Raw genomic sequence first — 23,012 nt, 5'->3', positions numbered from 1 at the left:
GTTTCATTTATGCATATGAGGAAGAGAATGGATAAGAGTACAAAACCTTGGGGTACTCCAGCATTGATATATAAATATGATGAAAAGCCACCAACCATAACATGCAAAAAAATCTACCAGAAAGGAAGATGGCGATACAATCAAAAAGGGCAAGATGAAAATCATAAGATGGCAGTTTGTTGAGAAGTCCTTCATTGCAGACAATCAAATACCTTAAAATTATCAAGAGCTACCATCAATGTTTCTTCAAATCTTTCCATTGCCTGGGTCCAAGATGGATAAGATTAACAATGAAAGAGGGAGGTCTCTGGTGTAGAATAGTGGAATCAATGTTGGTGATTACTAATTAACTGGCAGGTCTCCATTGAAGAAGCTGGTTGTTGATGACCTTCTCCACCAGTTTCAAATGCATTATTAAGGTGAGAGCAATGGAACAATAGTTTGATGGCTGAAAGGCAGAATAAAGGCTTTGGGCAGATAAGATACCAGATGAGTATAGCCGCTCATATATGCAATATAGAATGGGGATTAATTCTGTATCACAAGTTGTGAGCACAACTGGGGTGTGTGTGTGTGTATATCATCTAGATTAGAAGGCGTTACAATAGAAGCTTATCCTTAGACCAGATAAATAACTTGCTAAAGTGCAATATTTGATAGTGAATTTAAATTTAAAAAAAAAATGATATATCTCACTCAATTACCATGAAGAAAATAGTACATTAATGATAGAACGATATTCATATAACAGGAAACAGTGGGAATCATACTGGCAACAGAACACAAGGACTGGAGGAACCATATATAAATTTAGGACACAAAATGATTAGAAAAGTGCAAATGCAAGCAATAACAGAAGATATGAGGAAGAAAAGACTAGAAGATCATGAAATTATTATTATTATTAAGAAAGCCCTCCAGGGAGTCAGGGACTCATCAAGGGAGGCTAATACTACATGCACCAGCTATCATACTTATTCTTGAATTCATTCACACTGCTTGCACTCGCAACATCTAATGGCAATCCATTCCAATTATGCAGCACCCTATAAGAGAAAAACCTAGCACTCACTCCTTCTTAGTGGCATTCATTCTCAGCTTCCAAGGATGCAATCTTGTCCTTTCCCACCCTCTATAAATTGAAAAATTCCAACAATTGAAATCCTGTATGACCCTTTCAGAAGTTTCAAAGTCTCAATTATATCACCCATCTTTCTCCTGTTTGCTAGTGTCTGCAGTCTACAAATTCTCAATCTGTCTTCATAATCAGTATTCCATCCTGATATCATTTTAAGCACTCTCTCCATTATATCAGAATCACAACAGAAACCAGGAGACCAGACCTGTGCACAATAGTCCAAGTGAGGTCTTCTCAAGGCTTTGTAAATAGGCAAAATTACATCCTTATCTTTACATGTGAATGTTCGTTTCTGCATTGCAACTTTCTTTTGAGTAAAAGTAAGTTGCCATCTACTAACACTCCGAGATATTTAGCCTCATCAGTTTCTTCTAGTATAATCCCACCAATATAATACAATATTGGAGATCTAATTACACCAAAGTGAATGACTTTACATTTACCAACACTGAACTGACATCTATTTTCCCATGCTCACAATTCAAACCTATTCAAATAATTCTGCCAGTACTACATATCAGCAGCATTCCTGATTACCCTACCTATCTCTTTCCATCATCAGCAAATAGCTGTATGTTGCTTCTCAAATCCTTCCCAATATCAATTAATGTATAGATTAAATAACAGTGGACCAAGCACTGATCCTTGTGGTACACCACTGGTTACATTAATTCTTGCAGACTCACATGTCCCATATACCACTTTTTGATATCTGTCAGTCAGTCATCCTCTTATCTATGTTAATATTCTATAATCCAAACCCATTTTCTCCAATTTATGTAACTACCATGCAGTATTCTGTCAAACGCCATAGCAAAATCCAAAAGTATTATGGTGTATCCATTCCCTTTGTCTAGTCCAATGGTAACATTGTTATAGAATGTGAGCAAGTTCCTAAAACATGACCTTCCATATGTAAACCCATGTTTACATATGGTTGTGATAGTTGGATTCATCAGTCTTTGCGCCACCCTTGTGCAATGGGATTACCATACATTCTTTCCACTCCTGTAGAATCTTCACTGTTCTGAGACTCAAATTACATAAACTGGTCAAAGGAGTAGCCAGTTCAGCTGAACACTACTGAATACGTGAATTGCTACTGCTTCAAGAGCAATATTAAGCTGGACATGATGAAGTGTGACTGCCCTTGAGAATGGGCAGTCACACTTCATTACTCCACCATGAGTAGGACCATTTCCAGTTATGTCCTTGCGTACAAGCGTGATATTCCTGAAGGTAAGACCTCAATGGATTTTAAATGTTTTCTGCAGATAGAAACAAAAAAAAAAAAGTTTGTGTTTCTGCAGCAGGCTTGATATCAATATTCTGGCAAAACCCACAAAAGTTCCATTGTAAAAATTTTCCTATTGTTTAGGTATTGTAGACTTCTCTGATTTCCAGGAGGCTGAGGACTTACCTTATCGGGTGCTAATTCGATTTTGGGAAGTATGGACAACAGTGTCCATCTCTTCCCCTGGAAAAATATCCAATACATCATCGGATGTGTCTTGCATAAGCTATTACTCTTTTCTTACTTACAGAAATAAAATATAACACCAGACCTTAGAAATCTTCTAATCATAACCAAATTTAATGCTCCTGTAATTCTGATTGAAGTTTCACAATAATTCAAAGAGAATCCAAAAAATGCTTTTTTCTTTCAGAAAAAAGTTCCACATACACAAATTAACAAGTATATATCATTTAGTATGTTATTCTAATTTTTTTCTATACAATAAATAATCGTACCTGCTTCCTTTTTCTTTGCTTTGGCTTTAGGTGTGTCATCAATCAATAAAGTTTCCAAAGGCAAACTGTCTGGTAAAATGTAATAGCGAATGTTATTGCCCCGAATACTCAAAGTTTCTAGTTGAACTGGATCCCTATTCTTCACTGTCATTTTGACAGCTTTCAAATGTGTGTTCATTGCTACATCAACTCCTAAAAAATACAATAATAATAATAATTTATTCATGTATGAATAGAGAAATATATACAGAAATATTCATATAACAAAAACTCATTAAAGTCTATTGCGTGAAAGTGAGCCAAGTTGCTCTGTTTTGTGCCACATGGTAAAGTCATAAGGTTCATTAGCCTCATCTTGAAAGAGTAGTCTATTTATCTTCCTCATCCATTAATTGGCCTGTAGAGAGCAAGAGCAATGAACATAAGTCAGCTATCAACTAATGCATTTTATTCCTCTATAGGGAGTAAGCAATGCTGTTTTCGCTCTACCTTTTGGAGACTGATGAGGCAGTTCAATCTTCACAGCAGCCAATCAGAAATAGCTTTCCTTAGTCTCTAATCCTAACACTATGCTTTACAGTCTGAAAAAAAGTGCGAGTTCTATGATTGATTTTCTTGAGTTTACGGGATGAAAAACTCACTTGCCTGTGCCAGAGATCGACTAACTCAGGAACTGGTCCTGAGTCCAGTCTTGCAGTCAAGTTCAACTAGTCTTGCTCCTTTCAGCAACCTTCTAAATCAGTTGATGTGTTCAACAGTATTTCTGTTTTTCAAGAAACCTGCATGATTTATTATTATTATACGGGCACCTCCATGGAGTCCGAAGACTCATTGCAGGAGAATCAATCTATCCACCCAATCTAACATACGTCTTTTTGAACCCATTAACAGAAAAGCACTCACAAAGCAATCCATTTCAATCATTCACAGCTCTCCAAGTAAAAATTCTACTCCTCACACCCCTACTAACCACACCTTTATTCAACTTCCAGGGATGACTTCTTCTAGTCCGTCTAGTCAAGTGCTGAAATATTTCCCCTGTATCTATTCTATAAAATCCTTTAAGCAACTTAAACGTTTCTATCATATCCCCTCTTTTTCTCCTATCAACCAACTTCTGCAATCCACACACTCTCAATCTATCCTCATAGGGAACATTCCACAGGCCCATCATCATCTTGGTCACTCACTTCTAAATCCTTTCTACTGCTTCCTCATCTCCCAAGAAACCCAGGGGGACCAGACTTGAGCACAGTAATCCAAATGTGGGCGTATCAAGGCCTTATAAAGAGGAATGACAACTTCCTTATCTCTACTTGTTAATGTGTTATTCAATATCAAAGTAATCTTATGGCCAACATTAGCAACTTCAGCAATATGTCCTCTAAACTTTAACTGTCTGTCTACACCACCCCTAAATCTCTAGCTTCATCAATTTCCTGGAGTACAGTGCCATCAATATGATACACAGCTTGTAATCTATTTATCCCAAAATGCATAGCTTTACATTTCTCCACATTAAACTGACACCCATTATCTTTTGCCTACATTGACAGCCTATTCTAATCATCCTGCATGCTCTCCACATCACCTTCATTTCACATCATCAGCAAACAACTGAATATTTCCTTTCAGGTTATTTCCTATATCATTTATGTACAAATTAAACAGCAATGGTTGCAGTACTGAACTTTGCAGCAAACCACTAGTCACCTGTTTTCGCCTCAATTCTGCTCCTCCATATAACTTTTTGATACCTGTCCAGCAGCCACCTTCTTATCCACTCACCTAGTGTCATATCCATCCCCATTTGTTCTCATTTGAATGATAAAGTTCTGTGGTAATCTGTCAAATGCCTTTGCAAAATCCAGCAAAATCGTGTAGCCATTTTCTTTATTCAACTCAGCTGTTACTTTTATAAAAAGTTACTAAATTACTAAGGCATGATCAACCTTTCAAAAAGCAATGTTGACCCTATACAGTATCATATTTTTATCTGTCCATTCTTGAATTATCTTTTTGATCAATTTCTCTCTAGTACTTTTACCAACATGCCTGAGATACTGATTGGTCTATAATTTACTATTGTGCTCTTAGAACCTCCCTTATGCAAGTGAATTATTTTGCCTGTTTCTACTCCCTTGGAACTTGACTGAATCAGATTATGAGAAAAATTAGCTAAGCAGGCCGAAGGAAATCCCAATGAGTTCTTTCATTATGTGGCAAGTAAGAGGAAGAATGACTATGGAGGATTAACCTTAATGAATGAAGATGGTCATGAGTTATTGAGTTACCACTTTGCATGGGTATATCATCCTAGTGAGGTTACTGCTTTAACCTATGTGACAGACACTAATGTGGGTACACCGAGATTCTGCAATATCCTAAGAACCTCCAATTCATCCACCTCTGTACCCACATTAGTGTCTGTCACATAGGTTAAAGCAGTAACCTCACTAGGATGATATACCCATGCAAAGTGGTAACTCAATAACTCATGACCATCTTCATTCATTAAGGTTAATCCTCCATAGTCATTCTTCCTCTTACTTGCCACACAATGAAAGAACTCATTGGGATTTCCTTCGGCCTGCTTAGCTAATTCTTCTCATAATCTGATTTTGCCATGCTGGTCCCCTTTCTCTTTATATACCCTCCACAGCCTGAACCTTGTACTGTTCATGAGTTTACTGGTCACCTTTCTCTTTATATACCCTCCACAGCATTTTCTTCTTCTGCAGCTTGTCCTTAATGATATTACTCATCCGTCTAACTCCTACCTGATTAACTCTCCTTCCTAGGTATACAATTTATTTCTGCTTTCTCTAGATGACCCTTAACTATACCCCTTGCACTACCTGCAATATTTTATGCCATGGTACAGATTTAAGCTTCTTCGTAAGCACGTCATAATCACCTGCAAGGTAATTCCACACAGATCCCTTAAATAGGGGATCTGTGTGGAACTACATATTACTCGTGTTTTACAATCTCCCAAATCAAGACTGCATAGTCACTTTCACCAACTGGAGGCAATGTGGTCACCTTTGGTTATGGATAGCTCTTCTGATCCTATGATCAGGTCCAATATCCTCATCACATGCCTAGTCCCCCCTCCATTACATGCTGTCTTAAGTAATTATCTCTCAGCAGGTGAATAAATTCTATTTCCTTCCTGCCATGTGATCTTTCTTCCTGTTTATATCTACATAGTTGAAGCCCCCATAATAATCACTCAACATGTACTTATTGTAGTAATTGGTTATGTATGTCTTCTAGATCATCTGTGGAACTCCCTGGCCTATAGCAACAATCAACTGTATATTTTATTTTGTCTTACTAGCCTTAATCTCGCTCCAGATTGTTTTTGTTATTACATATGGTTCAATTTAGTTCAGATGCATCCCATTATAGATTTTCAGCATGCTAGGAAGTCATGTGATTCCTCTGTACTTTTCTGGGTTGCTCAGATTGCCTTTTTTTGGATATTGGTATCATTAGGCCTTCTCTCCATTGTGATGGAATGCTGGATGTAGTTAAAAAATAGTCTCTGCTCTTATACCATTCAATCTAGGCATGTTCTCATTCTTTTGGATGTTTGGCATCCAAATTCTTCATTGTAAAACTGTTATACATGATGGGAAGTTCTTTTTGGATTATCATTTCTGGTAACATCTGTAGTAAAGTTCACTGATGAATTATTTAATAATTTTTCAAAGTGATTCTTCGACACTAGAACTTCATTTTTATCTTGCCATTTTTAAGCTTCCTTTTTTTGGTTCATAAAGAATTAACTACTTGGTACATTTCTCTGGTTTTATGGAAATTTTGATATAATTCTCATTTTTGACAAAAAACCTGGATATGGTTTTCCTTGTCATTTCAAAATGTCACATATTCTTGTTCACTTTTAACTGAGTATGTGTGCCCTTTGATTCCTGTATTGCTGCTTAATGTCACTGCATTTCTTTATCAGTTCTTCAGTGGTGTGTGTGTGTGTGTATTACCCATTTCCTTTGAAAACATGAAGAGGTCTTGGTGACCAATCCAAAGTTGTTGCTGCTACTTCATGGATGGATTGTATAATGTGAGCGAAGCTCTGGGATGGTTCTTCAGGCATTGGGCTTTCCATTATTTTGTTTTTCAGTGATTCTTTATAGTGAGAGTATTCTATGATTGGAGTTTAGTTCTACACTGTTGTAAGCTCTGCAATTTTGAGTTGATCTCGCCTACTTTCCATTGACTAAAATATCAATATGTGATCTTTTTCTGTTTGGATGTTCCCAGGTCCATTTTCTTCCAGGTTTACATTAAAATTTGCTTTGTAGATGGACAAGTGAGTGTTGCATAGTTCAGCTAGAAGATATCCATTGCCATTTATTGTATTGTGGTACATGGAAGGCCCTATAGTTTTTATTATTCTCAGAATTAAAATTTTAATGGAATTAAAAATGTGATTCCATTAAATTTTTAATGGAATTAAAAAGAGCTTTACTCCTCCAGTTGTACAGATCTTGCAGTAGAGATGCTGAAACATTTGCCATCACTAACGACCTTACAAATTGTTCATATGCCAAACAAAATACCAGATAACCTGAGCCACTCCCCAAACACCCTAGATCTCTTCCTCCCTGCCATTCCAAATACACAGTGAATGCAGTGAGCCCCCTGGGTAATTCTGACCAAAACTAGTACTCATCCCCCCCACCCCCCTCCCTCATTCAACAATGCTTACACAGCCACTCCCATACAAGAGTCGCTTGGCATTCGGCCTCTGTGACTTATGCCTTATTCCATGGGTGGATATTCTTCCAATCCAAACATATCACCAAAGTATTGGTGATATGTACTGCGAAATCCTCACTGTGTGTGAAATGTATGGAAACATACATTTCACACACTTCTCTGAAGTGCCATTCTCCTAACTAAACCCTGGTTCTCCAAAAGATGTGCCAAGGCTGAAGAAATGAAAAACCAAGCATACCACAACTGGCTTACATCAAGAACTCCATCCTCCTTCAATGTTTATACCCAAGCTCGAAATAGATGAAGAAAACCACCAATGCTTCCAAAACAGAATTTGAATGAGAAAAAAGCAGAAACTTGCAGCCTGCCCAAATGACAGCTGTGTCTTTTGGTCTCTCGCCAAAGCAATTGGTCATAACTTTTGCCTAACACTATTCACATTCCTATTATCATACCCAGATGGTTCTATTGCATCATCCCACAAAAAAAAGCTAACTTGGCTTCACACTTTGCCTCCAATGCACACATAACCCACAATGGAAAATGCCTCCCCTCCCCCAACCATTCCAGCTGCCCAACATACAATGCCCCTACATCCTTTTGCCAGAAAGAAATCAGAAACCTATTGTCTAAATTAGACACACAAATGTCTCCTGGCCTCCAATTGTCCTGAAGGTTTGTTCACCAAAACTGACTCCTATCCTATGCTGCCTGTACATACTCTCCACTAGTATCTATGCAACAGTCTGGAAATTGGCCTATATTCAATCCATTCCCAGGCGACAAATCACTGCCATCTAACTACCACCTCTCCCTCACTCAGTCCTATCTAAAGTGATGGAGAAAACCATCAATTCCCAACTCCTGCACTATCTTGAAGGCACCTAGCTATTAAGTGACCACCAGTATGAATTCTGTCACTGTCGATCAACAGGAGACCTACTCTCATATATCATCCATCTCTGAAGAAATTTGGTGAATCTCAAGTGGTTGCACTTGATATCTCCAAAGCTTTTGACCCAGATCTTTGTGTCAGATCTTTCAATCTGACAAAGGCTGCTAAGCAAACTCCCATCATTTGGACTGTCACAGGACCACCGCAGTTGAACTGCCAGCTTTCTGTCTGGACGCATACTATGTATGATGGGAGACCGTTCCTTATCCTCTCACCATACAACTAATGCTGGGGTTCCACTAGGTTCTGTTCTCTCACCAACCCTCTTCCTTCTGTATATCAATGACCTACTTCAGTTGACCTGCACCCCAATTTTGTAGATGACGGCACACTGCACTCCTCCCTTTCATTTGATAAACCTTAATCTACACAACTCACCTCAACTTACAGAACATCAATCACCACCACCCTCGATTCTGATCTTCAAGCCATCCTCCAATGGGGCTTAGATAACCTCGTCAATTTTAATCCTAGTAAAACCCAGTTCTGTCTTATTTCTCATAAAAAAGAACCATTTTCCCCCAGTATTATGTTTGATAACACTCAAATTTCCAGACAAGATGAGATTTCTCTTCGTGGAATTACCCTGACATCAAGCCTCTCTTGGCATAAACACATCACAACCATTGCATCCTCAGCTTCCAAAAAGCTAGGATTTCTCTTTTGCTCAAGACATTACTTCACCTCAAAACAGCTGTTAACCTTGTACAAATCACAAATCTACCTAGCTATTAAATACCGCTCTCTCTCTCTCTCTCATATTTGGAGTGGTGCTCAATACAGAGAGCAATTAGAATGATAATTGACCCATCTCTTACCAATCATTCCCCCCCCCCCCCCCACTTTCACAGAGATGTTTGGTCTCTGCAACTTGTGTATTCTATAAATATTTCAATGGTAAACACTTATCTGAAATAGAATCAATAATTCCCCCACTCAGTACTAAGCCTGTTGGAACACTTGCTGCTGCCACCCAACATCCTTTCACAGTACATCTTGAAATCCACAGAACAAGTTTCTTTTCCTTCTCCATCTTTGTTAATGCTGTACTGTGGAACAGTCTTCCCCCTAATGTATCTCCCAAGGAATACAATATACAGGCTTTTAAATCAAATGTAAACATGTTTCTGATTTTCCAACCCATTACCCATATACAGTACTAATGTACTATAGGTTGATCAACCAACCTCTCGTAAATGGGCTGAACATAAAAAAAAAATCATATGATGTGAAGATGGTGTATTCAGACACAGAGAAAGTCTCAGAGTTGATGTAGAAATCATTCTTGGAGTTATCACTTGAAGTCACTGATGATAACTTAGTACAGCTACACACTGTTTTTAATGACCAACTTTTTTTTTTTTTTAAATTATGTTCAGAATTTAAAATAAAAAAGAAAAAAAAAAAAAAAATATATATATATATATATATCATGCACTTCAAAGATGACAAAATATAATCTTGAACATATTAACTCAGTTTTGAAATTTAACTGAATGCTTGATAATACAGGTATCCCTCGATTAACACAGTTAATTAATCCCTCGATGTTACTGCGTATATCAAAATTGCGTCAATCGAATCTAATAATCAATGGTAAAAATTACAATTTGTCCATGATCGATTACTGTATTAATAATTCGTTTTATATAGTACTCTTTTAGGAAAGATAAAAAATGAATGCAAAGTAAATTTTTAATAAATGAATGTACCTACATTACTGCAATATTTTTTATCAAAAGAAGTTATCAAGAGTCGTTTGAACAGGTTTAGTTTTTTTCTTATCGGCATAAATTCTACGATAACAAGCAAAATGAATCTCCAGACCTCAGCAAACAAGCAATAAAACAAAGAAAAAACACTGCAAATATAATACATGATGGTACAAATTAAGTGGATATTGAATCCAGCATTATTTCATAGCCGAATATAGAAACTTTGGCTCTCTATTTCAGTAATACATGATGGTTTATTTATTTTCAGTTACAATCTAGAAATTATTGAACAAAATAAAAAAATAAAAATAAATAAATAAAAACCAAACCATGGCCTGGTCAGAGGGTAGAATTCCAGAGGATTGGAGCAGAGCTCTCATAGTACCCATCTATTAAAAGGAAAATAAAACAATGCGAGAATTACAGAGGTATTTCCCTACCGAGTGAAGATTTATACTGGTAAGAATGCCTGGTAAGATTTATACAAGTATACTTGAGAAAAGGCTAAGAAAAATTTTTGAAGGGAAGCTGGGTGAAGAATAAGCTTGATTCAGGTCAAATAGAGGTTGTCAGGATCAGATTTTCACTTTACATGAAAATAGTTGAGAAATTATGGCAATATAACAAAGATCTGTAACTTTCGTGGATGGTGCCAATGGAGGATTATATCATGCAATACTTAGTCTCTATTTAATCTGTAAGTCAGCAGTGGAAACTGAAGGAGGTACAGGAAGACAGTTTGAAATAAAATCAGGTGTGCAATAAGGGTGCAAATCATCTTCACTGTTATTATCTATATGAATCGCATTATAAAGGAAAGTGGTATTAAATCTGATATCAAAATTGGTTATGTTAATCTTAGCTCTTTACTTTATGCAGATTATGTTATACTTCTGAAGAAATCCAGCACAAGACTGCGAAATTCCCTGAACTAAACTGAATAACTGTCGCCATAAATTTGGTATGAAAATCATCAATAAAAAGACAAAGACATGAAAATAGACAAAAATATCAACTGTATCCTGAATATGAACCTACAGAACAAATAAAACATTTCAACTAATTAGGCACAATATTTAGTGAAGATGGTAAATTAAATATGGAAATAGACAACAGAATTAGTAAAGCTGGTATGCTAGGAAGTTAGCTGAATAAATTTATATGGAATAAGAAAGAAATTAGTCAAAACACTAAATTAACTGTATGCAAGACAGTGTTCAAACCAATTTTAACTTATGGATCCGAAAGCTAAGTTAGAAATAAAACACTTGATCAAAGCTTAGAAACCTCTGATATGTGTGTTCTAAGAGGTTAGTGGAGTAAACAGATGGCATCAATGGCAGTACCATATCAAAAATGAGGATATTACGAAAGAACTCGCCATTTGTTAGCAGTCAGGAATGTGTTATTAGAGCTCTCAGGTGGAATGGTCACTTAAACTGGGAGAGGAAAAATCAGCAAAACAAGTGTTCTTTGCCATGTTGGCAGGGAAAAAGACCCAGAAGAAGACCAAGTTATAGATTGATTGATACAATAAAAAGCATCTTAAAAGACAGAAATATAAGATGTGATGATATTGAAGTCTTGACAAATAACTGATTAATTTGGAGGAGAATTATTGATCGGAAGTTAGTAATGGTTAACATTTTCATGTAGCATACTATCACAATTATCCTGTACATCCCCTGAGGGTACATTTCAGGAATTTGATGATGACGATGACAACAGACTGTGTGGCTGATGGACAGATATCAAAAAGTGGTGTATGAAGGATGTGAATCTACTGGATTTAAGGTGTCCAGTATCCCAAAATCAGTCCTAGGACCAACATTGTTCAATCTGTATGTTAATAATATTGGAAAGGACCTGACAGGAGATGCTCAATTGTTTGCTGTTGATGAAAAAATAGGCAGGGCAATAATGGATTCTACTGCATAGGAATTATAGAATGACTTGAATGGGCTGGAACTGTGGACAAATAATAGCTGTCAATTCAATGTTAGTACGTGTAAAGTTGTACAATTCGACATGATGAGATTTCCAAAAGCATATTATATTGGTGGGATTATACAAAGACTTTTTTTTTTTTTTTTAAAAAAACTGGCCAATGACCCTAACCATAGTTTTGTGTTGAAAATACTACACTCCATTCCTTCTACTCATTTAAAAATACTCACAGTGGCCAAACATGAAGTTTCAAGGACTTCCATAGCCAGTGCCTTAAATAAAGCCCTTCTTGCCATTATTTGATGGGATAATGACACTTTAGTCAACTTCAGATATGTGCTACCAAAATTAGAGTCCTGCCTTATTATTTGTGCTAAAAAGATCTCAACTCATTTCAACTACAATTCACTAGACAGGATCAGATCTCTCTCTCCTCTCGAACTGACAACTGCTTCTGCTTTTCCTGTCAGAAAGACATGACATAAATTGCTTCTTCAGTCTCAAAGAAATGGGGCATTCTTTCTTGCTCAAGAAGCTACTTTCTACAAATCCATATCTTACCCAAAGATACCTCAAATCTGTTCAATTTTAGTATGAGCATCACCGCAGATCTCCATGACTAAGGACTTCTCTGAAAAATATCCGATGCTCTAATGGGTCACATAATAAATTATACTTGCCAAGAAATTATAAAAAAGAAAAATATAAATCTGTTAATGCTTTTTATTCCTTATAGAGTTGTCAAGGCCATTTTAAAACTAACTTCTGGAGAATAAGGAGGCAGTTCAATCTCCACCAGTAGCCAATCAGAGATGGCTGGCTGAAGACTATCACTAATTATAAACTTGAATACACTGGCTGAATGGGTAAATGACTGGGATGTCAATTCAATGTTGCAAAGCATAAGGTTTTGAAATTTGGGAAGTAGAGTACACAATTGGTGGAAATATCTTGGAAGTGGTAGAGGAGATGAAAGATATGAGAGTGATTGTAGGCAAGGATCTAAAATTTAGGGGACATGTTGCTAAAATTGTGAGGACGACACAGTTGATAATAGGAATGATGTGGATGGCACTGACTTGTAGAAGTAAGAATGTTATGGTTCCTTTGTATAAGGCTTTGATCAGGCCCCATATGGATTACTGTGCACAGATTTGGTCACCTGATTTTCAAAAAGATGAAGATGTATTGGAAAAAGTCCAAAACGATTGACTAAGGTAGTTTCTGGTCTCAGGAATGTTAGTGTGAAGAGAGATTGACTAAATGCAATTTGCAGATATTGTTGGATAACAAGGAGAGGGGATATGACTGAAACATAAGCTGGTAAGAGGTTATTACCAGATTAATGTCGAGGAGGTTTTGCACGGAATGGGTGAAGACAGGAATAGAGCAAGAGGTCATTCCTGAAAGCTGCATAAGGAGGGTGCGAGCAAGGGAATGAAGAGCAGGTTTTTTGCATGGAAAATGGTGAGTGATTGGAATGCATTGCCCAAGAGTGTGGTGAGTGCGGAGACAGTGAATATATTTAAGGCGTGGTATGATAAACTGTGTGTATAACAGTGGATCTCCCACGATGAGTCTTTGACTCTGTGGAGGTTTTTTATAATAATAATAACCTATCTGACAGAGAGAGGTAGACAAATGCTGCCATCTTTTGATCCTTAAAACAGTACATTATATGTTATTTGTCTGAAATAGTGTGGATTCCGTAGTCTATTTTCTTGAGTTTACGAAGTGAAAAATCCAAGTTTCTGGGAGAAAAAAAATCCTGCTTACTCATTCCGAAGAACTGAATAACTTGGGAATCAGTCGAAGGGTTAGAGGGAAAAAAAAAAAAAAAAATGTTGCAACTGAAAGTGAAATGAGAACAGCTCTTTGGGCAGCATAGCAGTATGGAGGAAAATTACACTTCCAGGGGACTACACAGGCCTACAAGAAATTATATTCTTCTTTCTATCAAAGTTACATGGCTGTCAGCATTCTTTGTGTAGAATTTATAAAGACAAAAACACACGTTAGAACTATTACTTTACTTACAATTAAGAAAATAACACTTGATGTTTAGACCTCTATATCAAGGTCATTATCAGGAAAACATCTATAATAAGACAGAAGCTAGATGACACTACAAATAAGTACACTAAAATTAACTGCTTTGTTAATATTTAAACTAGCCTGACCTCTGTTGATAAAAAAATAAACATGATACAATAAATAATTAAATAAAATAACAATTTTTATATATCATAATGTACAGAAGATAAAAAAAAAATTTTTAAATAAAAATAAATACATTTTAAAAATTTTACGGGGTGCTTAAAGGTCAAAGCTGTATAACTGAGAAGAGACCTCCAACATAGGCTCTAAAGCAATGCAGAGACCAACATAGGCTCTAAAGCAATGCAGAGACCAACAAGGGCTTTGCTCTTTTTTCTTTATTGGCTTAAACCACAAATGAAATGACAGTGCAACATGACAGAATTTCATGCCGGCATCGCTGGCTAAACAAGGCACCCATGTTTTTGCCAGGGAACCAGAGCAAATAGCGAAAAGTCAGCAACTAGAAGAAATCCTGAAACAAACCCCAACTCAACCTCATCAGAGTTCAAGATCGGTACTATCAACATAAGAAGCCTGAATGGCAAAGAAATGGAGATAGCTGATGAATTGGATAAGTACCAGATCGACATAATAGGGGTGACTGAAACAAAAAAAAACAAAAACTGGTGAGATCTTTCTAAGCAATAAATACAAAATGTTACAATAATGCAATAAAAACCAGGAAGAAGTAGGAGTAGCTATTGTATTCAACACTAAATACTTCTAGTATTTAGTCTAATCTTCTTGAATGGCAGGCAATATCAAGAAGAGTGATGTGGACAAATATCAGAATGGGGAACTGAACAATAAGACTTATTTGTGATAATGGTCCCAAAGAAGGTTCTACTAAGACAGAAGTAGAGAAATTTTTTGAGGCTTTAGAAAAAGCAATTGATACAATGAAAAAAGAAAAGTTGGTCCTTGTTGGGGATCTAAATAGCAGAGTAGGAAATGACTGTCATACAAACAGAAATATTTGGGGAAAATTTGGAAAAAAGGAGCAAAGCTAATAATAATGGCAATTACCTACTGGATTTCTGCTCAGCACATGGATTGGCTATTACCAACATAAAAATGTGCACAAATTCACATGGAGATAAATGGCAAGATATAAGAAAAGTTGCTTTGATATGTTATTGCTGATAGTGATGTTTTCTCACTGATGCAGGACACTAGAATGCACACAGGATTTGAAATTGGAAGTGGTCACCATTTAGTCTTGAGAAGGATAAAAGTGAATTTCATATTGAAAAGAAGAATATATAAGAAAGTTTTAAAGCAAATAAAAGTTGAGCAGCTCTCAGGTGTGAACTGTAGACTAAAATACACAAAAGTTATTCAAGAAAAAATGAAAGACAGAACAAGAACCAAACCTTGGAGATTCATTTGCAAGTCTGAAGAAAATATTGATTGATTCAGCCAGAGAGGCATGTGTTGAGGTTGTCTGCAAAGATTAAAAAACTGAACTACATGGTGGACACAGGACGTTAAAGAGACAGTGAGGGAAAAGAAGAAAGCGCATGAAAAGTTCCTGGCAAATAAGTCAGCTTGTACTCTTAGAGAATACAGAGACAAATGTAATAAAGCTAAACACTGTGTAAAACTAACTAAACAAAAGTCATGAGAAGACTTTGGCAAGAACATAGAAAATAAATATCAAGAATACCAGAAAGAGAGGAAAGAGTGCTGCAAAAGGAATTAAAGATGATAAAGGTGAAAAAAAAGAGAAAAAGATATCCTTGATGTATGGAGCAATTACTTCGAAAAATTGCTAAACAAAACAAGAAGTGACAGCACTGTAGTAAAAAACACTCAACAAGCATGCTTGAAGTAAAAAAGCCATCAAAAGCCTGAAATGTAGAAAGGTAGCAGGATTAGATAATATTCGACCAGAAATGCTCAAGTATAGAGGTATAAAAGTCTTGCAGTTGCTGCACTGCATACTTCAGGCCTGGAGAGAGGGACAAATTCCAGATGATTGGAGCAGAGCTCTCATAGTACCCATATACAAAAAGGGAAATAAAACTGAATGTGAGAATTAGAGGTATTTCCCAACTGAGTGTTCCTGGTAAGATATATGCAAGTATACTTGAGAAACGGTTGAGAAGAATTGTGGAAGGAAAGTTTGGTGAAGAACAAGCTGGATTCAGGTCAAATAGAGGCTGTCAGGATCAGATTTTCACTTTATGACAAATAGTTGAGAAATCATGGGAATACAACAATGATCTGTATTTAAGTTTTGTAGACCTGCAAAAGGCATATGACAAGGTACCAAGAGAAAAGCTGTTCAAAACACTACAATTATATGGTGTCAATACGGTATTATATTTAGCAATACTTTATTTGAATTGTAAGTCAGCACTTAGACTTGAAGTATAAGAAGATGGTACGATGTTAAATCTGGTGTCAGACAAGGATGTACATTATCCCCTCTCTTATTCATTATCTATATGGATCACATTATGAAGGAAAGTGGTATTAAATCTGATATCAAAATTGGAGGTGTTAATCTCAGCTCTTTGCTTTATGTGGATGAGGTTATACTCATAAATAAATCTGCTACAAGTCTGCAAGATTCCCTGACTAAATTGAATAACTGTTGTAATAGATATGGTATGAACGTCAGCATTAAAAAGACTAAGACATAGCAAGATTCAAAACATCAATCGGATCACTAAGTATTATTCAAGTATATTCACCAACTTCAACATCATCAGAAGTAGACATTGAGGAGTTCTATATAGATTTGTAAAAAGCAGTACAGCAGACATCAAGTCAAGATCTCCTAATTGTAATGGGGGGACTTAAACGCAAAAGTAGGCAAAGACTGGGATACCTGGCCAAGAGTAATCGGAAAGTTCGGGTATGGAGAAAGCAATAAACGTGGCAAAAGACTGAACATCTGCTCAAATAATAAGACTAACAATAACCAAAGCTCTCTTTAAACATCCAAAACCCCAAAGAAAATGGACATGGAGATCACCAGACAGACAAACCAAGAATATGATAGACTATATTATTGTAAACCAAAGATGGAAATCAAGTATCCTAAATTGCAGATCCTTCTCTGCAGATTGTTGATCAGACCATAAGCTAGTATTAGCAAACCTAAGAATAAAGTTAAAATCTGGAAGCAATTTTAGAGTCAAAAGAAGACTGAATGTAAAAAACTACAAGACAACAATATTCTAAGAAAATATCAACTAGAACTAGATAAAAACCTGAAGGAACTACCAAAACAGAATATAAACATAGAAGAACATTGGTGCAAATTTAAGGAAATAATATTAAATTCAGCAGAAAAAACAATAGGTTACACAGAAAGAGAAAGTAAAAAGGATTGGATCTCAAATGAAGTAAAAAAGTTAAGCGATCAAAGGAAAAGTATGAAACTAAAACATAACTATAACAGAAATGAATATAATAGATTAACCAGAGAAATTAGAAAACTAGTTAAAAGAGATAAGAATAACTGGTTAGAAGAAAAATGCAAAATGGCAGAAAAGCTATCAAAAGAAAATAACCTTCATGGATTATATAAACAAATAGACCAAATTAGTAAGACGTGGACAACAAAAATTATAATGATCAAAAACAAAGAGGGACAACTAATTGAAAGTAAAACAAAAAGAATGGCCACATGGGAAGAATACTTCAAAGATTTATATAACAAAAACAGCTACCAGGATATTATGATTCCAGCCACTGAAATGGAAGAGGAAACAAATATCTTTACCAAAGAAATAATAGCACACAGCATAGAAAAACTCAAAACTAGGAAAGCACCTGGCACTGATCAAATACATGCAGAATTCTTAAAAACAGGAACGGAACAACTTTTGGAACCATTAAAAACATTATTTGAAAGGATCTACAAAAACGAAGCAGTGCCTAAGATGTTTCATAGATTCTTACTTCCTTATGTCTTCGTTTCTTAGTCGATCCAGCAGAGATACTCCAAGTAATCTTCTTAGCCAACCCATTTCAGTAACTAATAATACTGATTGGACCAAATCAGTCATAACTCCTATATACAAAAAAGGAGATAAAACAGAATGCAATAATTACAGAGGCATTAGCCTCCTCAGTATTCCAAGTAAGATTTTTATGAAAGTACTCCAAAAACAAATTAAGCCATATATAGAACTGGCACTAGGAGAACAACAACAACAAGCAGGTTTCAGACCAGGGCGAAGCACAATTGATCAACTATTCACCTTAAGACAGCTAATAGAAAAGACACTAGAGTACAACCAAAGTTGCTACATAAATTTCACAGACTTTCGTCAGGAATTTGATTCAATCCGTAGAAGAGAACTATGGAAAACTATGGAAGAATTTGGAATGCTCAACAAAACCATAAGAATAATAAAGAATCTGTATGAGAAATCTGAAAGTGCAGTACGAATGGAGGACACCTTAACCAACTGGTTCCACACAGAGAGTGGAGTAAGACAGGGATGCAATCTGTCATCACACTTGTTCAATCTTGCACTGGAAGAAGCAACCAATAAGGCCTTAAACAATGAAGACTCCGGAATCAAAATATATGGGGAAAATGTGACAAATTTAAAATTTGCAGACAACATTGCATTACTTGCAAGCACAGAAAAAAATCTACAGCGAATTTCTGATAAAATAAAGTAGGAGTGTATAAAATCTGGATTAAATATAGACAAAACAAAAATTATGCAAATAGTAAAAAGAAGCACCAATCTAAAAATTGAAATTGATAGTAAGAATCTAGAGCAGGTAGAAAACTTCACCTACCCTGGAGGAGCTATTGAGTGAAATTATAAAAGATATAAACAGACGAATCAGTCAAACATCCCAAACGTTTGGACGACTTAATAAAATATGGAAGGCAAGAGACATCAAACAAGTAACAAAAGTAAGAATCTATGAAACAATGATCCTCCCACTACTCCTCTGTGGAAGTGAATGCTGGAATCTCAAAAAGGCTGAAGAGAAAAAATTATTAGTTACTGAAATGGGTTGGCTAAGAAGATTACTTGGAGTATCTCTGCTGGATCGACTAAGAAACGAAGACATAAGGAAACGACTAAAACAAGAAATAACAATAATAGACAAAATCCAAGAAAGAAGACTGCGATGGTTTGGCCATGTGACCAGAATGGGAACAGAAAGACTACCATATAAAGCCCTGAATACAACGACGGAAGATAAAAGATCCAAAGTACGGCCCAGAATTAGATGGATAGACAAAATAAAAGAGGACCTGAAAACCAAATCACAACAAGCGACACAAAAAATTGGACAGAATTGTTCAGATTCTCCTGGGACAGACGGAAGTGGAAAGAGTTCATTTGGCCTCATCATCATCCACATAGATGATGGAAGAGAGAAGAAGAAGACGACAATGAAAATATGCAGAAACATTGAAAATATCAACTGTATTGTGAATGGAGAACTTATAGAACAAGTAAAACATTTCAGCTACTTAGGCACGATTTTTAGCGAAGATGGTAAGTTAAATATGGAAATAGACAACAGAATCAACAAAACTTCTATGGTAGGAAGGCAAGTGAATAAATTTATATGGAATAAGAGAGAAATTAGTCAAAACACTAAATTAGCTGTATATAAGACAGTGTTCAAACCAATTTTAACTTACTGATCTGAGAGCTGGGTTAGAAATAAAACACTTGACCAAAGACCACAGGCCACAGATATGAGAATCCTGAGAAAGATTAGGAGCATGAACAGATTGCATCAATGGCAATATCATATTAAACACAAGAATATTAGGAAAGAACTTGACATTGTTAGCATCCAGGAATATGTTAGCAGAATCTCAGGTGGTATGGTCACTTAAACAGAATGGGATAAGAAAGATTAGCAAAACAAGTATTCTCTGCCAGGTTGGCAGGAAGAAGACACAGAATTGACACTGTACAAAGTGCCTTAGAAGATAGACATATAAGATCTGATAATGTTGGAGTTCTGACAGATAACAGATTAATTTGGAGGAATATTGTTGATAGGAAGTTAGTAATTATGCAATTTCTTCATGCAGTACTATTAATAAGAAAAATTATACAAATTTTGAGGGTACATGTCAGGAATTTAATGATGATGATGAAAATATTTTAAAATAGAACTACATCAAACACATCTCTACAGTCCTGTTATATTATGGTTTACTTGTGTTAGAATTCTGCTTTCAAGTTTTGGATGATATATAGGTTGCAGATGGGTCTTCCAGACTCTTGGAATTACTAATCCACCATTCTTGTTGAGATTAGGATGATGAATCAGCATTTCACATGCTTCACTGAATTTTCTTACAAACCAGATTTTGGTGCAGTGTAGGGACTTGATGACTTTCCAGTTGTGAGAGGTTTGGAGTACATAGCGGAAAAATTTAATGCGGCATTTATGTTTTTGTCTTTTCTTATTGGAATAGTGCATCCTATTTCCCATATCTATGGTAAATTGCAGGTACAATGAATTTCACAAACCCCTGGGTTGGAACAATAAGGAAGGGGATCTTTGGATGAGCTAAGTATACTTTTAATTTTGCAGGAGGTTTGAAAGTTGCCTTAATATTGTATTTATGTAGGGTTCTATTATTTTTTCTGATATTCTCTTAATGTATGGTATGGCCAATTCTATTTTTATAATCTTTTTTTAGCTGTCATGGCATTATTGTGGAGGATCTAGTGAACTATAAAGAGTTGGCCAATAATTTCATATTCCTTCTTCAGTGCCAGTTAATCTGAGCAAACTGTTAGATATCTATGTTTGAAGGTACTAGTAACCCTTGTTTCTGTGTTGAATGGTGGTATGAATCTTAATATATGTGCCTGTGAGAGTAAATTAATGTAGACCATGAAGGAAGATGTGTGACAAGTGTTATAAGAAAAAGAAGAGTTATTGTTTTCAATCTTCATGGTAAACTGGATATATTTGTGATATTTGTTTAAGTGGCTTAAGAATGTATTTAATGTTTGGAGGCCATGAGGCCAAATGATGAATATATCATCAACTTATTTGAGCGAAACGTTCGGCTTTAGACTTGCTGAACCTAGAACTTGTTACTCAAAGTCTTTCATGCAAAAAGTTGTGTGTGCATGCACGTGTGTGTGGAGGGGGAGTGGAGAGCCCATGCTTTCTTTTTGCAGGTAGAAATTATTTTGACACATGAAATACTCAGAGCAACGCATGAGTATTTCATGTGTCAAAGAGGTCCATGATATCGGGAGGAAACTGGTTCTACACGAGAAGAATCACGTTATTGATCAGGACATTCGTGAAAAGGCAGTTACATCAAAGTTGATGAATAAATTTTTGTTACTGAATGTGATATTTTTAATTTTCTTTATGAAGTGTTGCATATTTTTTATGTAGTATGTATTTAGTATGTAGGAGGAGGAATGACTTACCAACTCCTTGAGTGTAGTCGCTAGTTTCTTTGTGTGTATTTACACACAAATACACAAAACAAACGCACCACTGCAACTGTTAGTTGAAGGAATTGACAGACTGAATTATCACTTAGCCAAGAAAACTAGCAGCTACAATAATGCCATGACAGCTAAACAGCATTACAAGAAAGCCATACCACACATTACAGGAATATCAGAAAAAAAATAAATAAAACACAACATAAATATAGTATTAAGGCAACTTTCAAACCTCTTTCAAAATTAAAAAGTATACTTAGCTCATCCAAAGATCCCCTTCCTTATCGTGCCCACCCAGGGATTTATGAAATTCACTGTACTGCAATTTACCCTAGATATGGGAAATAGGGTGCACAATTCCAATAAGAAGACAAACAAATGCCATGCCACATTAAATTCCCTCACTATGGTAAAACAAGCCTGTCAGACCATGCACTCCAAACCTGTCACAGAATTAGTAGGGACTTGGTGTCTTTCCAATATTATTTTGTTAAAATGGTGCATTTATTTAATTGTTTATTGTATTTTTTTCTCACTTGAGGTCAAGCTAGTTTAAAAATTAACAAAGTAGTTAAGATTAGTGTACTTATGTGTAGGGGTCATGTAGCTTGTGTCTTGTTATATAATGTTTTCCCAATGATGGCCTTGATATAGAGATCAAAACATAGTGTGATTTTCTTAATTGTAAGTAAAGTAATTGCTCCAGCATGTGTGTTTTTTGTTTCTATTCTATACAATCAAATTATATTGCTGTTTTTATTCTTTTTGATCCAAACCTGAACAAGAATAGAACAATCCAAACCTGAACAAGAATAATGCTTTTCACATGACCTTTCTCATACACTATGGTTATGGTCAACTCTGATTTCATCCCATTTTTGTTGCTAACAGTTTATTCTTAGTTCAAAGATATCATATGTACTTAACTTGAGGCATAAAAAAAAGTGTACAATCAGGTAATGAAATACATACAAATAAACTTTGTTGCTGTTGTTTTAACATGAATAATTCATCAAAATTTACAAGCACAAATCAAATATATCAATCATACAGTGTCAAAATATCAGAAAAATAAATTACCTGTTATTGTACCATGCACCTGAGTTCCATTTTTTAATTCAATAGTTACAGTCTCATGACTCAACTTCATCAAAAATCTATAAAAAAAAGAGAAAAAGGGCTATGGAGTGTTTTGTTTGTAAGCTTATGTTTTTCTAAAATCCTAAGTTTGT

The 23,012-nt window shown here is 35.7% G+C and overlaps 1 protein-coding gene across 1 annotated transcript in view; it reads right to left on the bottom strand.

Moving 5' to 3' along the window:
- The window catches only part of SmD1 (small ribonucleoprotein particle protein SmD1), a 62,927-nt gene that overhangs the window by 9,578 nt on the left and 30,337 nt on the right, over positions 1–23,012 (bottom strand). The window contains exons 2-3 of the mRNA XM_090407983.1: positions 22,861–22,937; positions 2,891–3,082 (exon numbers count right to left, since the gene is read on the bottom strand). Coding sequence (XP_090264109.1) covers positions 2,891–3,082; positions 22,861–22,937 — 269 coding nt within the window. The remainder of the gene's footprint in view (positions 1–2,890; positions 3,083–22,860; positions 22,938–23,012) is intronic.

This window comes from Typopeltis vanoorti, chromosome 18 (genome assembly GCF_054136105.1).
Source record: "Typopeltis vanoorti isolate ZY-2024b chromosome 18, IOZ_Tvanoo_1.0, whole genome shotgun sequence".
In the NCBI taxonomy this organism is placed as follows: domain Eukaryota; kingdom Metazoa; phylum Arthropoda; class Arachnida; order Uropygi; family Thelyphonidae; genus Typopeltis; species Typopeltis vanoorti.
Note: the sequence above shows the minus strand (reverse complement) of the source record. Positions and strands in the feature narration are given on the sequence as shown.